Here is a 16,337-nt window from a genome sequence, read left to right on the forward strand (position 1 = left end):
GGGAGGGTCAGGGATCAGGTGAAAAAAGAGAATTTTGAAATTGAAAATATTTTTTTAAAATTGATGTTTTTCCTAAAAAAAATGTAATTTGAAATTGGAGGAGAGTTATGGAAAATGTTTTCCTTAATTTTTGAAGGGAAGTCATTTTCCTTTATTTTGAGGAAAATGAGTTGATTTGGAAAACTTTTGTCCCAACCAAAAATGGGAAAATTGGAAAACATTTTCCAGAAAATGTTTTCCTTGATACCAAACACACTCATAGGGTCGGTTGATAGTAACTAAATATATAGAGAAGAAAATCTTGGTTGTAAACTTTAAGGTTTATATGACTTGTAGGACGCGGATTTTCAAAACTAAATAGTTGGTAGATTTCGACTTAACTAATTGGACATACAGAAATAATTAAGTTGTTAAAGTGACAAGGCAAGGAGATCAAGTGAGTGAGCTCAAGGAAGGGAAAATTCATCAGTGAATACTTCAAGATCTTTTGTTGAACCTAACATTACCATGCAGAAAGTAATATGATGAAGTCTTGATTTCACGTTGATGATTTATTAATTGCGTATTGTGGGATGTGGGTTTTAAATACATATTGGGAGTTATGGAGTAAAACATCAATTTCTCAACCATGCACATCATTTTTTCTTATAGTATGATGAATTCCCTTAGAAAATATTGACGTGCGTGTGCTCTACCAATTTAGTTATAGCTGTTAATGCTTGTGATTTGTGTATATATTTTCGACATGTACTAAACTAGTGTAATATTTACTTCCGACCAATAAAAATAAAGAAGAAAATTTTGTCATTCGTCAATTAAAAACATGCACACACCCACTAGAATGTATAAATTCAAGTAAGCGTGAAATAGCAATATGAAGTTATGATAGTCAACAACAATTGTAGGAAATAAAAAATATTTAAGAGTAGTGGCCTACAACATATTACCAATGTAGTTAAGGGAAGATTTTTTACAATTGATACAGGTTTTGCTTAATTATTACGTGCCTAAATGTTGTAATTATTTAATTTCATGACTAGGATATAATTTTCCTGTTGCAGAGTAGGAGCCGCGTCATCTTTATCATCATGATTCATGTCCTTATCTTTATCTATGTCAATAGCCTTCTTTTATGAATTATGTCATTTTCTTATCCTTAATAAAATTGATATTGTCAAACATAGAAAATCATTTCTTTAATTCCTATACAGTACGCTTGTTCAAACAGATCTAGTAAATAACTTGTTCTTTTTATTTTTGGTACACAACTGCCTGGTCACAGGTTGATTGACAAATGGCAAAAGAACAAATATTTGGCTACACTCCACAAAAGAGAAGAATCACCTCCATCACAATATTCTTTTGATATTCCCCTGTACGCGAAGCGTGCATTAAGAGTTTAGACTTCTAAATTTCGTTAAAAATCGTCAATTAATTTTGTTAGGAGTTCACAAATTAATATGTATAAATATTTAATTAATTTTCTAGTACAAATATCAAATATACAAAAAAACTATTCAATTCGTTCGAACTCATAAATCACACCTAACTCCAATTCTGAGTACAGTTATAGTAACATTACAGACAATCGCACACAACATTATTTATTAAGCTATTGAATATTGAGAGTTCGTTAGATATCAATTTTAGATTAAAATCTAGATAAAACACTAAGGAAGGGGACTTATTCTTTATTTACCAAAAAAAAAAAAGTATAGTGACAGGTGCTCACGTAGTAGTGTATCATAATTAAAAAGAATAATTGAGTCTGACTTTTGAAAAACAGCACAGCATTGAAGATGCAGATGCACTACAGCACGCGCAGTATGTTTAGAAAATTTTGAAATGGTCTTTATCAAACATTAATTCCTTAATATATAAATATTTACATATAACAGTAACTAAAGAACTAATTCATTTCCATTTGTCTTTAGCCTTTGTCCAAAGGCTATTTTACTAATTTCAACAAAATTATAGTAATCTTCTTTTTCTGATCAATGTGCTTTACATATTCTAATCTCAGCTCTCGAATCCATCAATACTTTTATCATCATCAGTTTCAGCTTCCAATAACAACTTGTTTTTCTCATAACAAACCGCGCAAGGAATTGATTCTGCAAATTGTGTAGTAGTTCAAAATCATCATGGAGAAGAAAATATTGTTCGGTAAATATGAAACTGGGAGACAATTAGGCAAAGGAACGTTTGCTAAAGTCTTCCATGCAACCAACCTTGTCACTGGTGAAAATGTTGCTATCAAAGTGATCAAGAAAGAGATTGTGAAATCTCAAGCAATGATGGAGCAAATCAAGAGGGAAATATCAGTTATGCGCCTTGTTCGACACCCTAACATTGTTGAACTCAAAGAAGTCATGGCAACGAAAACAAAGATCTTCATTGTCATGGAATACGTTAAAGGTGGTGAACTCTTTGCAAAAGTAGCAAAAGGGAGGCTTAAAGAAGACATAGCTCGAAAATATTTTCAGCAGTTAATAAGTGCTCTTGAATTTTGCCACAGTTGTGGTGTTTCTCATCGTGATATAAAACCAGAAAATCTCCTACTTGATGAAAATGAGAATTTAAAGGTAACAGATTTCGGTCTATCGGCTTTGCCAGAGCAATTGCTGAATGATGGTCTTCTATACACTCAGTGTGGAACTCCAGCCTATATTGCACCTGAAATAATACGAAATAAAGGTTATAATGGTGGCAAGGCTGATCTTTGGTCCTGCGGAGTCGTATTATATGTTCTTCTAGCAGGGTGTTTACCTTTTCAAGATGGTAATCTTGTGAATCTGTATAGAAAGATTTTTAAAGCAGAATATAGATTTCCCCCTTGGTTATCAACAGAAGCAAAGCGTTTAATATCACAAATATTAATCCCTAATCCACAAAAAAGGATAAGTATAGCTGGAATAATGAAAGACCGTTGGTTTAGAAAAGATTTTAAAATGCCAATTTATAATGGAAATATTTCATCATCGTCATTATTAACTGATCATGAACACGATACAATATCTATGTTAGATAAATTTGGAAGATCTGACGAATACTTAAAACATGGAGGGATGATAAAATCACCCTCTTCACCAGCGTTATTGAATGCTTTTGAATTGATCTCATCTATGTCAGCTGGTGCGAATTTATCAAGCTTGTTTGAGAACAAGAAGAAAACAGAGTCCATTTTCACATCGAGGTGTTCAGCCACAATCATCATGGCCAAGATTCAATTGTTGGCTAGGAAATTGAATTTTAAAGTTGCAAGGGTTAATGGATCAACATTGAGGCTGCAAGGTTCTTGTGATAGTAGGCCGAAAGCACGTTTATTGGTGAACATCGAGGTGTTCAAAGTGGCTCCGGAAGTGGCTGTGGTTAAGTTTTCAAAAATCTCAGGGGATTCACAAGAGTATACAAAGTTTTTGGAGGAGGAGGTGAAACCAAACTTAAAGGACATTGTTTTGACATGGCATGTTGAGCAAGCGTTAAGTGATATTTGTGAAAAGGAAGACTGTAAAATTCCAGTCAAGTGTGCTAGTTGCAAGGATTTGACTCAAAATAAACTACAAGATATTGACGATATAACTGCTAATTTGTCATCCAGCGTGTGAAAACAAAATACAATATATTCATTTCATTATTAACAATTGCATTTGGTTTGTATGTCATCAAAACCAAATATTAATTGTATACAGAAGGGATAATAGATATATATCTTCTCATAGCCATATACCCTTCATACTTTTTATTTTCCTTCATTTGTTTGTAATTGATTGAGACTTGAACTGTAAAATTGTTTGTGATTTCTGAATGAGATATTTATATATACACAACGAAAGGTGACCGTCTTCTTAACTTTTTTGTGATTAATCTCTCTTTCTTTCCTTGTATGGTTGTACCCATAGGTATACCATGATAAAAAAAATGTTAAATAAGACATGTTTTAACATAAAGTAACTTATGTTTTATTTTCTAAATCAGAAATAGAATTTTTAATTTTCCAATAAAACAAAACTATAAATTTGCCTCAAAAACTACTAAACTGAACTAGCTTGCCGAATTATTTTGTTACTATTTTGTTTCCTAATTATTTTGTTACATTTTTTGAAACCTTAGATTCCTATTTCTACACTAGTCTTTCCTCAAAGTCTATGTTAAGATGTCCCACATCAGTAGAGGGATGAGAATTTGGTCTCTTTACATGGACTTGGACAAACCTCTCCTCATGAACTAACATTTGGGGTTGAATTAGACTCAGATGTCATATTTTAATATTGTCAGAACCAAACTCATCCTAATTTGTTGTTCACCGATGATGTCTCCCTTCCCCCCATTTAGAAGTGTTTACGCTCCAGTTGAGGTCTGGGCATGTTGGGGAGTGTTAAGATGTTCCACATCGGTAGAGGGATGAGAATTTGGTCTTCTTATATGGACATGGACAAACCTCCACTCATGAGCTAGCTTTTGGGATTGAGTTAGGCCCAAATGTCATATCTTACGGTCTATATAAAGTTTCCTATTGCTCCAACAATTCATCACCAATAATCTTCTTCTATTCATTTAGTTCAACAAAAATTGAAGATGGACATTCCACAAACCTTCAATGAGTTTAAAGTTTGGACAGATGATTTTATTATTACAAAGTAAATCAAATTGAAAAGAATCATCAACAACAACAATCCTTCTATTGTTCTTTTATTCTTGATCAAAATTCGTGCTCAAGATTTGTTCTATCTGATAATGAATGGGATTCCATCGTGGCGGAACCTCGAGGTCCATTTATGGTGGAATCTTTCTATTGCTGAGTAATGATATGATGGGTGCTCCAGATGATCATAGTTTTTGTGAAATACTAAGCTCTATAGGTTGCCTTTGCATAGAATGTCACCCATCATCACAAAAATCTCTTCGTTTGGTCGGGTATGATGTCTCTCTACTAGCCAATTCAGGGTGCCCTCTACTTCCTATTATTCTCCTCATTGCAGTTAACAGTTGGGATCCCAGTCCCAGAGGCGTAGCAGAAAAAATTAAAGATGAATATGTTTATCTTACGCCGTTTTGGGGTATAAGATATAAGGTTGATGTATAGAATTTTATTTACAAAAAGCTAATCTTGATTGATTTGTGGACTGCAAGCCAAGTAATAATGAATTTCAGTACACCTCATGCAATTAATAGAGTTAGAGTACTTGTTATAGTAGATATTTCAATTTCGCACTTGCAATTTCCAGTTAAATTTTATACTACTTTGTTTCTGTCATAAGTTTGTGTGTCAAATATTCAAATATGTCACGAAAGTATGATATCATCATATCATATTATATATTACTATAAGTGGAAAGAAAAAAGTTAAAAGTTGTAATACTGTTTTATCCTTACTATAAATTAAAATGTTTTAGAACATTTGATTGTTTAATTTAAATATTAAATTTATTAACATGTGATGACTTTTATACTTTCTTAGATTAATTCATAATTAAAATCAAATTTAATATCACTTATCATCTATAATCTATATGTATATAATATAAAATTAGTAATCCTATATCATTTATCATATTATACTAAAAGTGGAAAGAATGTTAGACAAAAGTTAGATTATCATTTTGTTCATATATCAAATATCAATACTATTAATCATATAATAAATTGTTAGTTAAATATTAAATACTATAGTAAATTTTAATTAATACAAGGGAGAGTTACACACTAAGCCAATATCAAATTTATCAAATTCTTTCGATTACAATTTATTCATGTTATATGGTGAATTAATATTAAATTCCCATAAGTAATAATTATCAAGAAGACAAAAGGACTCCTAATTATATTATTTAATGAAATACATGTGAAGATGAAAGATTACATAATTAAGTAGGAAATTGACATACCTCTTTTATTTTTTTTCCCCTTCTTCTCCTATAACATCTCGTAACTTGAAATATCTAAGAATAAGCTAAGAAACTAAGAACAAATATTTTTAGAATTAAGTAGGGAAATCAAGAAAATTTCCAGCTTTCAAAATAAGTTTTGATCATTTCCAAACGGTCATAACTCCCACCTTAGAAGGAGTTTGGATGCGCTCTTTATATGGTTCGAAAGCCCTTGGGAAGATCTTTTACACCGTGCCGAGTTTGCAAAAATACGATGTCGTATGAAGGAGATATGTCTTTTGGAAGTTGGGTTGTTGGACTGAGGAAAGTCCATTCGAATTTTAGTAAGGGCAAAATTGTCTTTTCACCCTATTATTGCCTAATTCGTTATAAGGGTTATTTAGGGGTAAATATCAAGTCCTAAATCAGTTTTACAATAATTTAGAACACTTAGGACTTGGGAGAAAACAGAAAAGAGAAAAGAAGAGGAAGAACACGAATTGTCCAAGAACTCCAAGATAGTTGCGTGGATTTCGTCGGGGGTGATCCCTATCGAGGTATGTGAGATCATTCGGTGTTGGGTCCTTTTACCCACACCCAATTTGTTTAAATTTTGTCCAAGTTAGTGTATATGGAATGATGAATATGGGAGTACATGATGAAAAGTTGTGAATTTTTCATTGATCGAATTGTAGTTCATATCTAGTTTTATTCTTGTTTTTGGAATGTTATTTGGTCTAATTTATTGAGTATTGAGTATATTAATAATTTTAAGTATTTGGGGAAAATTCATGGAAGTTTGGGAGGTTTAGAATTGAAAATCGGAGAAGAAAAAGTCAGAAAACCCGTCTGACAGGACCTGGGGCGCTGCGCCTACCAGAGCGCCTCAGGACAGACTCTGTTCGTCATGCCCTGGCACGCCGAGCCAGACAGAGGGCCCGAGGACAATGTCTGTCCGTCAGGCTCTGGCGCTCCGCGCCTCTCAGAGCGTCACGACCCCCTGGAGACCCCATTCTTTCCCAATATTTTCGTACTAGTTCCTAAGTGATGAACCTATCATTTCTAGTTGATTCCAACACTCTAAAGTATATATAAACATCATCAAATAATCCATAAACATGAAATTATGATCCTTGAATCCATAATCCAATTCAAGGAAAGTTAAGATCAAAGTCAAGGAAGTTATGAGTCAAGTCTAAAAGTTAAGAAGCAAGTCAAAGTAAGTTCCTAAAGCATTCAAGAGTCTTAAACAAACATTTTAACTTTGTTTTAAGTTTCAAGTAAAGAGTTGAGTTAAATTCTCAAATGTTATAAGAGAACTAAATATTCCCTAAGAGTTAAGTTTAGATTATGCAAAGAGCATAAAGTTGAGTTCATTTCTCAAGAGTTATAATGGAACTAAGTAGTTCCTCAGAGCTTAAACTGAAATATTTTCAAACTTTTGAGAAAGAAAGGAAGGTATACTTCCACAGAGCCTATGGTTTGTGTTAATAGAAGAAAGAGGAAACTGTGATTTCATATAGCTAGTTTTAATAGAAGAAAGAGGAAACTATGATTTCCAAGAGAGCTTTTTAAAAACTAAGTTTTGAGCACTAATCTCAAATCACAACATCAATATGTTTTCTTAAACATAAGAGTCAGTACATATATTTTGGGAGTAGTATTGAGCACTTATATGGGGGAGAGTTCATATAACTCACAACCCCCATAAAAAATGTAGCCATCATGGGTAGAAAAGTGTCATACTTTTAGATGATTCCTTTTCACAGTTTACTAGTGGATCCATTGTTCAGTTCAGATCCTATATTCTGGAAAAGTTAGGATGGCAGGGTAGCGTAATTCGAGTAACGTTGTATCATCACTATAACTATTAAGTGATGGTTGTCAGTTAGAGAAGCTCTCACAACATTATTGTATTTTCATATACATCAGTTATTGTATTTTTATATACATCTCAGATATTATGGTATACTTGTATACATTCACAGGTTTCAGCATGTTTACTTTTAAACTGCGTATATCGAATAAGAGTTAGTAGATCATGAGTTGAGCAAAGTCAAGGTAAGTGTTCATTTTTACGCCTTTTCAAGACTATGTGTTGTTTAACATTCCAATTTGCAGACTCGTATATTCAATGTACTGATTTCAGTTGGCTTGCATCGTATCATGATGCAGACGCAGGTAACAAGGATTGACATCCAGCGCACTGTTGATCCAGTTAAGCATTCCAAAGTCAATTGATGAGCCTCATTGCATTCCGAAGGATATCTTTTTATTGCTTTCTAGATTATTTCAATAAAAATGTTGTGGGGTTTGTCCCAACATTCATCTCAGTCAGTTTAGAGGCCTCACAGACATTTAGTGGTCTAGTAGTCTGTACTTTTCATTCTTAAGTTAAAGACATGGTTGACATTTTTGCTAGTTTTGAATGTTTAAAATTTTAAAACATTTCAGATTATATTATTGTTCAATTCAGTTAAGTTCTTTCATTATTATAAGTATGACTTTGTCTTCCGCTGAGTTAAGTAATCTAGGACAAGGGTTCACTTGAGGCCAACAATGGTCACCGAGTGTCAGTCTCACCCAAGGTGTAGGCTCGGGGCGTGACATCTCCCATCACCTAAGGTTTTTCTATTTAAAGTCACCTAGATAGGGAAATGAATTGACAAAGCTCATATCTGATCTTCTTACTAAATTGTGTTAATGTCAATTCTCTCTTATAAATTAATATCCATTTTCTTATCTTTGATATATCATTTCTTTCTTCTTTTTTTATTTCCTTCTTGTCATAGTCATAGACCGCATAAGAAAAGTTATCATGATCAATCTTTGTGGAACTGTTAAGGACAATGACACTATTGCTATATTTGGATTTAATAAGAGATAGTATTAAATAAATAGTATTAAATAATATTAGTATTTACTGTGTACTAATCATAGTCCTATTAGGATTAGAACTCCTTAATCCTAGTCCTATTAGGATTAGTACTCCTTCCTATATCTCCTATATATATCTCCCATGTATTCCCTTATTAGGTCAACACTTTAATACAATCGATATTCCTTCATGGTATCAAGAGCCAGAAAACCTAGATCTTCTTTTCTCTAGTTTTTTTTTTCTCTCTTTAGGGCACCGATCGTTCCCTCTCTTCTCTTGGGCGGCGGCAGCCATGACAACCGAGGTGGATCCTCTCGATTCACTTCCTTCTGGCGTTAAACTCCTTCTCAGGCATCTTCATGCCTTGATTCCCGAAAAATTATCAGACATAAATTACCCTACATGGAAAATCACCGTTCTTACAGCCCTTGAGGCCAATTACCTTCTCAAATACGTCGATGGAAGCACAGAACCGCCACCGGCAGTCATCACCACCACGGACAAATCAGAAAAAACCAATCCGGCCCATGCCGCCTGGAAAGCCGTGGATGGCCAGATCCGATCATGTTTGATTGCGGTCATCTCTCCCACGGTTCAGAAACACGTCCGATCCTACACAACTGCTTCAGCCCTGTGGACGGCCCTCGCAACACGCTATGCATCAATTTCCCACTCTCATATTTTTCAATTGCGTGATCGTCTCCACACAATTACCAAAGGCACGAAAACTATGGCGGAGTATTTAGACGAGGTCTCCACCATCATCACAGCCCTCGACACCGTGAACGAAATCATTCCCGAAAAAGATCTCGTCATGTGCGTCGTTCGGGGGCTCCCATCAGCTTACTCCTCCATTAAACAGGCGGTTCGCATCAGTCCAACGCCCGTTGACCTGGCTACTCTCTCCTCGTGGCTAAAAAGTGAAGAAATCAACGTGGATCTGGAGAGCAAACTTCTTCTCCGAGAAGCCGCTGTTATGGAGCCGGCCACCGCCCTCACCGCAAGCCAGAACTATCGCGGGGGGCGTGGTGGCGGCCGGCAGGGGAGCCGCGGCGGCTACGGCAGAAACAGCGGAGGCCGCGGGCGCGGCGGTCGGCAGGGCAGTCGTCCGCCGTACGACGGTCAGCAGCACGGCAGCAACAACAGCCTGCACTCCTTCGGCAGCGGCGGGCAGTCATCTTCCAGCGGCGGGCAGGGCACTTACGAGCGGGATCGTCCAACTTGTCAAATCTGTCAGAAAACAGGACACACCGCTGCTCGTTGCTGGTTTCGGTATGAGGAGAGCCGAAATAGTGATAACCGTGCCAATTATGCATCTCAAGCCGGCCCTTCCTCTGAATGGCTGTTGGATACTGGGGCCAACATGCACGTTACTTCTGATCTATCCAAGCTTAACGCTCCAAATCCATATCATGGCTCCAATGGTATTACTGTTGGCAACGGTGAGTCCCTTAATATTTCTCACACTGGCACGGGTACCATTAAAACCCCCACCGCTATCTTTCACCTAGGTAACCTTACCCACGTCCCTTCTATTAAATCCAATCTCCTTTCAGTTCACCAATTCACAAAAGACAATAATTGCTCACTCTTGTTCACCTCTAATGATTTTCAGATCCTAGACAATACTACCAAGAGGGTGATTTTTCAGGGCCCCTGTGAGCATGGTCTGTACGTTCTTCCTGGCACAAGTTCGTCTGCCCACCCAGTTTCAGAAAGCGTTCCTGTGGCTCCGGTGGCTCTTTCGGCTGATGGCCACAGTCTGTTGTGGCACAGTCGTCTGGGTCACCCGTCTACTCAAATAATAAATTCTTTAATGTCTCAATTAGGTTTTTCTTCCATTCATGTAAACAATTGTGACTCCTGTTCAATTGCTAAATCTCATAAATTACCTTTTACTTTATCTGAGAAGCGTACAACTGCACCTTTTCAACTTATTCATTCTGACCTATGGGGTCCTACTGCTGTTCCTTCATTTGCTGGTTTTCGCTATTATATTTGTTTTGTGGATGATTTTACAAAATACACTTGGTTGTACCCACTAAAACACAAATCACAGGCATACACCACCTTTGTCACTTTTGAAAAAATGGTCAAAACACAATTCAATTCTCATGTTAAACTTTTTCGAAGTGACAATGGAAAGGAATATGTCAATAACATCTTTGGCCAGTTTCTGCAATCCCTGGGAATTATACATCAAACCTCCTGTCCATACACTCCCGAACAGAATGGGGTGGCTGAGCGTAAGCATCGCCATCTCATTGAAACGGTGGTTACTCTTCTACATCAATCTCATCTCCCTGTCTCCTTTTGGGTAGAAGCTCTAGCCACCGCAAACTACCTCATTAACAGAATGCCCAGTCACACTCTCTCCAACAAATCACCCTATCAACTCCTTTACCAAGAACTTCCCAATTATACCAACCTCCGCGTCTTTGGGTGTCTTGCCTACCCTTGGCTACGCCCTCATATTACTCACAAATTACAACCCCGATCCCGTCCTTGTATTTTTTTGGGCTATCATCCTACCTCCAAGGGTTATCGCTGTCTTGACCCACAAACTCATAAAGTCTACATATCTCGTCATGTCAAATTTGTCGAAAATGAGTTTCCCTACGAGTCTATTTCCTCCTCCACAAATACATCATTCATTGGCGTCCTTCCCCTTTTTCCAACATACTCACAGGGTCCCTCACCACCTTCCCCCACACCTCCACCCACTACCCAACCACCCCTCATCACCCCTTCGACCGTCACCCACAATACACCCGCAACCACCACCCACACTCACAACCAACCCGAACCACCCCATACCCACAACATCTCCAGCCCGATCCGTTTTGGGTCCTTCCCGGCCACCCCCGAATCACCACCGCCCGTGCCACCCCCCAATACTCATCCCATGTTAACCCGTGGCAAAGCCGGTATCTTTAAACCCAAAACCTTTCAGGCTACCATACTACCAAATACACCCCTTCCCGATAGTGAACCAACAACCTACTCTGTTGCCTCAAAAAATGCTTATTGGCGTCATGCTATGGATGACGAGTTTAAGGCTTTGACTGATCAGAAAACTTGGGTTCTTGTACCTAAGCCCCATGGGCGGCACCCAGTGGGCTGTAAATGGGTGTACAAAATTAAACACAATGCAGATGGCAGTATTTCCAGGTACAAGGCTCGTTTGGTTGCTAAAGGCTACAATCAGGAGTATGGGCTTGATTACTCCGAGACATTCAGTCCTGTTATTCGGCAGGAAACCATTCGCCTGGTACTGTCACTCGCCGTGCGCAACAATTGGCTCATCAATCAGTTGGATGTTTCCAATGCTTTTCTTCATGGCATGCTTGATGAAACTATCTACATGACGCAACCACCGGGCTATGTTGATCCCCGCTTCCCTCAACATGTTTGCAAACTCCAGAAGTCTCTGTATGGGCTCAAGCAAGCCCCCCGTGCTTGGTACACACGTCTGAAAACGTTCCTCCAGGGACTCGGCTTCACGTGTTGCGTACACGACACGAGTCTGTTTACTCGACATTCAGCACACGGTACAGTCATTCTTCTTGTCTATGTAGATGATATCATTATTACAGGCTCTACTGCAGCTCTCATTCAGGATGTCACTCGAGCTATGCATACTACCTTCAAAATGAAGGACCTTGGCCCGTTACATTATTTTCTGGGAATGGAGGTTTCTCGGACAGGCAGCGGCTTGTTTCTTCATCAGTCAAAATATGCTCGAGATCTGTTGCAGAAAGCTAGACTGGAAACATGCACCAGTCAACCAACACCGATGGCAGTCTCTTCATCTACGAATGGAGCCGACACCCCCTTTGCCGTTATCACCCACTTCCGCAGCCTCATTGGGGCTCTACAGTATCTGGCCATTACCCGTCCTGACATCCAGTTTGCTGTCAACCGAGTTGCTCAGCGCATGCATCAACCAAGGGAACATGATTACCATTGTCTAAAACGCATTCTCAGGTACATTTTTGGCACTCTTGGTCGTGGTTTACTCATTCGACCCGGGGACTTGGAGCTTCAGGGTTTCTCAGATTCAGATTAGGCAAATGATAAAAATGACAGGAAATCTACATCGGGGTTTCTCGTTTTTTTGGGACCGAACTTGATCTCCTGGTGTACAAAAAAACAACCCAAGGTCTCTCGGTCCTCGACTGAAGCTGAATACCGCGCCCTTGCTCTTCTTGCTGCTGAGACCATGTGGGTCACCTATATTCTTCGCGAACTCCGCGCCACTCACACTGTTCCTGCTCTCTATTGTGACAACAAATCAACCATCTGTGTGGCCAAGATTTCCGTCCTACACACCAGAATGAAGCATGTTGATACCGATTGTCTCTTTGTTCGCGATGAAGTTCAGGCCGGCACCATGACTGTGCAGTATGTACCCACTGAAGAACAACCGGCTGATATTCTCACCAAGCCTCTTCTGAGCCGACAACACGATTACCTCAGTTCCAAGCTTCCGTTCGCTTCCGCTCAGCTCAGCTTGAGGGGGGATAATAACAGATAGTATTAAATAAATAGTATTAAATAATATTAGTATTTACTGTGTACTAATTCTAGTCCTATTAGGATTAGTACTCCTTAATCCTAGTCCTATTAGGATTAGTACTCCTTCCTATATCTCCTATATATATCTCCCATGTATTCCCTTATTAGGTCAACACTTTAATACAATCAATATTCCTTCAGGATTGATGACGTTATGATTGACTAATTAATTATAAAGAATGTTTGGAAGAAAATAATACTCTCTTTGTCCCATTTTATGTTATGTAGTTTGATTCCTCATGGAGTTCAAAAAAGAAAGGAAGACTTTTACACTTGTGGTCGAAAATGAATGGTTGACATCGGTGTGGCTGTAAATCATTTCATTAGGGGGTATCTTAGATATTTCATAGTTAAACTTTTACTAAATATAGAAATGTGTCATTCTTTTTACTGGTTAAAGAAGAAATAAGTCACATAAATTGAGACTGAGGGAATACTTTTGGACATGGGCAGCTCTTGCCTTTATAAAATAAGGCTTATGCTTCAGGCCCCCAAATTTTGGGGACCCTGAATTATCACTAAGAATAAATTATGTGTTAAATTTGTAGAAAGAAATTGATTAATTATGATAAAAATACATATTATTTTATCCACTTTAATATTTTTTTACACTTTATTAAAAATAAGAATTAATAGTGAAAAGTGTTGAAAAAGTGAATTAATAATTTATTTTTATTTCTTTTTGAATTTTAGTTTCAAACATTACAACAAGTTATCAACTTCTTAAATCAGATTCTATGGTTTTAACTCTATTTTTATTTAATATTTTTCAATTTTTACTTATAAAATTATGTTAACAATTCATATAGTAATTAATAATTGCCTCACTGAAAGTATGTTTTCCAATAGTGAGTTGATAAAATCTTACTTAAAATCAATAACTAAAAAAACAATATTAGATACTAATATTTTTCTTCTAAATAATGTAAGAAAAATAAATTTTGAATAAATATGTATCTGAAGTTTGTTTATATATTAAGCCTCAAAATAAAATTTTGCTTTAGACCCCCAAGTACGTTGAGCCGCCTCTGCTTTGAATCACGTTGTATGAATTACAACAAAATAATAAATTGTTTGTACTATATTATGTTAAGTGCTTATAGTGATGACCATTTGTAAGTAATTTTTGTATTAGTTTTAAATTTTATTTTATAATATATTATTTTCTTATTCCTTTTTAGTTAAATCTTTCTGCTTATGTCGCGCCCCATTTTTTGCAAAACGGGTTTTGTGCACGACCTAATAATTCTTTTGGGATTTTGAGTTTTGAAGAATCGTCACTAATGAATTAAGGCGCGTTAGGGCACCTATATAATCTAACTAAGTCTAACTAAGGTAAGCGAACCAGAGAAATGGGTAAGGATTCAAATTACCTCGAGGGGAAGGTGTTAGGTATCCCTCAAAGTACACAAATGTGGGTCCTGATCGTATCTCATGCAATTTATGTGGGGGTTACAAGTAGCAAATAAGATCACTTCATTATTTAGTTTAATTTTACACATGCTAGCTAGGTGATAGCATAATATTAAGCAATTAAAATATTTTATTATTTTAGCTAATTTAAGATGATAGCAATAAATAAATAATTAAGCTCATTTTTATTTAGTATAACATATGAGACTATGTGATAAACAATTTGAACAAAATAACTCATATTATTGTCCTAATTAATATTTAAACATGCGAGTCTAAGTGATAGCAATAAAGTATATATACTAAGCAATTAATAAAGAGATAAGCGAGCTGGGATAGTGGCGCCCATTCTTAACCAGTTCCAAGCCGTATAAATTGTTGGAAGAATTTATTCTTTTATTTTAAGCTACCCCAAATAATTTAAACAAACAAATAAATGGACAAAAGGGAAGGGAGACTCTAAGAGACTTTTTGGATCAACACTCAAATTTTTGTTTTTTTCAACAGGCTGCCGTATAAGGACAGACAAAACCAAGGTTTGTCTTTTCAAGCCTGAGTCGATGTCATCATCTCGATAGAGCCAACTACCCCTACCCAACCACCGCACGCATTTCGTACCTATAAGGTGCCTCATCGTCCCAACTTAATGTCCAAGAGGCATTGGACTCTTAATAGGGTGGGCTTAGACAAAATAAAGCATAAGGTCCTCCAAAACACCAAGTAAACAAACAAGGCAAACAAGACATTCATTTTAGCACGATAGGTTTCAATTTGACCTCTAAATTTTAATTAGACATGCTTGCAAACAACATATAATTGTGAAAGGCTATCATGTGAAGTGTGAGCATGCAAACGAGGAAACATAATAACTTATTTACTAATTTTAGAGATGCAAAATTGTTATAAGGACAGAAAAAGGAAATCATGAATTGGTTTTGAAAATAAGAAGTGATTACAAAATGCAAAAAATTTATTTCAAAAGCAATAGCAGAATATTATAAATAAAACAAATTATTTTAAAGAAAGTGTTTAGCAATGGAGAAAAAAAAGATAATTGAGAGCATTTGGAGAAGAATAATTTTATTTAGTAATGCAGAAATTATGTTTAGAATAGACTTTATTTATTTAAGGCAGAAAAATAATTTAAAGAATAACGGTAGTTTTATTATTGATGCAGAAAATTTCTAAGTAAGTGACAAATCATTATTAATGCAGAAAATAATTTTTAACAGTGACAGATTTATACATCTATTATTAATGCTGAAAAAATATTTTTTAAGAAGAAAATTACTGTAACGACCTGTTTAGTCGATTCGAGCAGCAAGATTATTTTGATAGAAACTGGCTGAGTCGACGGAACAGTCGACAGACCGTCATGGTCACGACGGACCATCGGGGGTCATCGTTCCAAAACACTTAAACTCTGAAAATCTAGGTACTGGGATCAACTTTCTGAACTTCACGACGGAACTGCAGTACGGACCGTCGTAGCCACGACGGACCGTCACAGACCTTTTACTGAAATTGAGTCTGTGAACTTTTTGACGGACGTGCAGGACGGACCGTCGCAGGTACGACGGGCCGTCACGAGTGGCGTA

At 36.6% G+C, this 16,337-nt stretch overlaps 1 protein-coding gene across 1 annotated transcript; it reads left to right on the forward strand.

Annotated features, from left to right (window-relative positions):
- The first annotated feature begins 1,929 nt into the window (after positions 1-1,929).
- LOC107005881 (CBL-interacting serine/threonine-protein kinase 5-like) lies at positions 1,930-3,745 on the forward strand. Its single transcript, XM_015204532.2, has one exon. The coding sequence runs from the start codon at positions 2,145-2,147 to the stop codon at positions 3,606-3,608; it is 1,464 nt and encodes a 487-aa protein (XP_015060018.1). The 5' UTR covers positions 1,930-2,144; the 3' UTR covers positions 3,609-3,745.
- The last annotated feature ends 12,592 nt before the right edge of the window (positions 3,746-16,337 follow it).

The sequence above is a fragment of the Solanum pennellii genome, chromosome 12, assembly GCF_001406875.1.
Source record: "Solanum pennellii chromosome 12, SPENNV200".
Lineage (NCBI taxonomy): Eukaryota > Viridiplantae > Streptophyta > Magnoliopsida > Solanales > Solanaceae > Solanum > Solanum pennellii.

Bases quoted from the DNA above. Each gene is read 5' to 3' on its own strand.
- LOC107005881 (XM_015204532.2), top strand. From the start codon at position 2,145: ATGGAGAAGAAAATATTGTTCGGTAAATATGAAACTGGGAGACAATTA.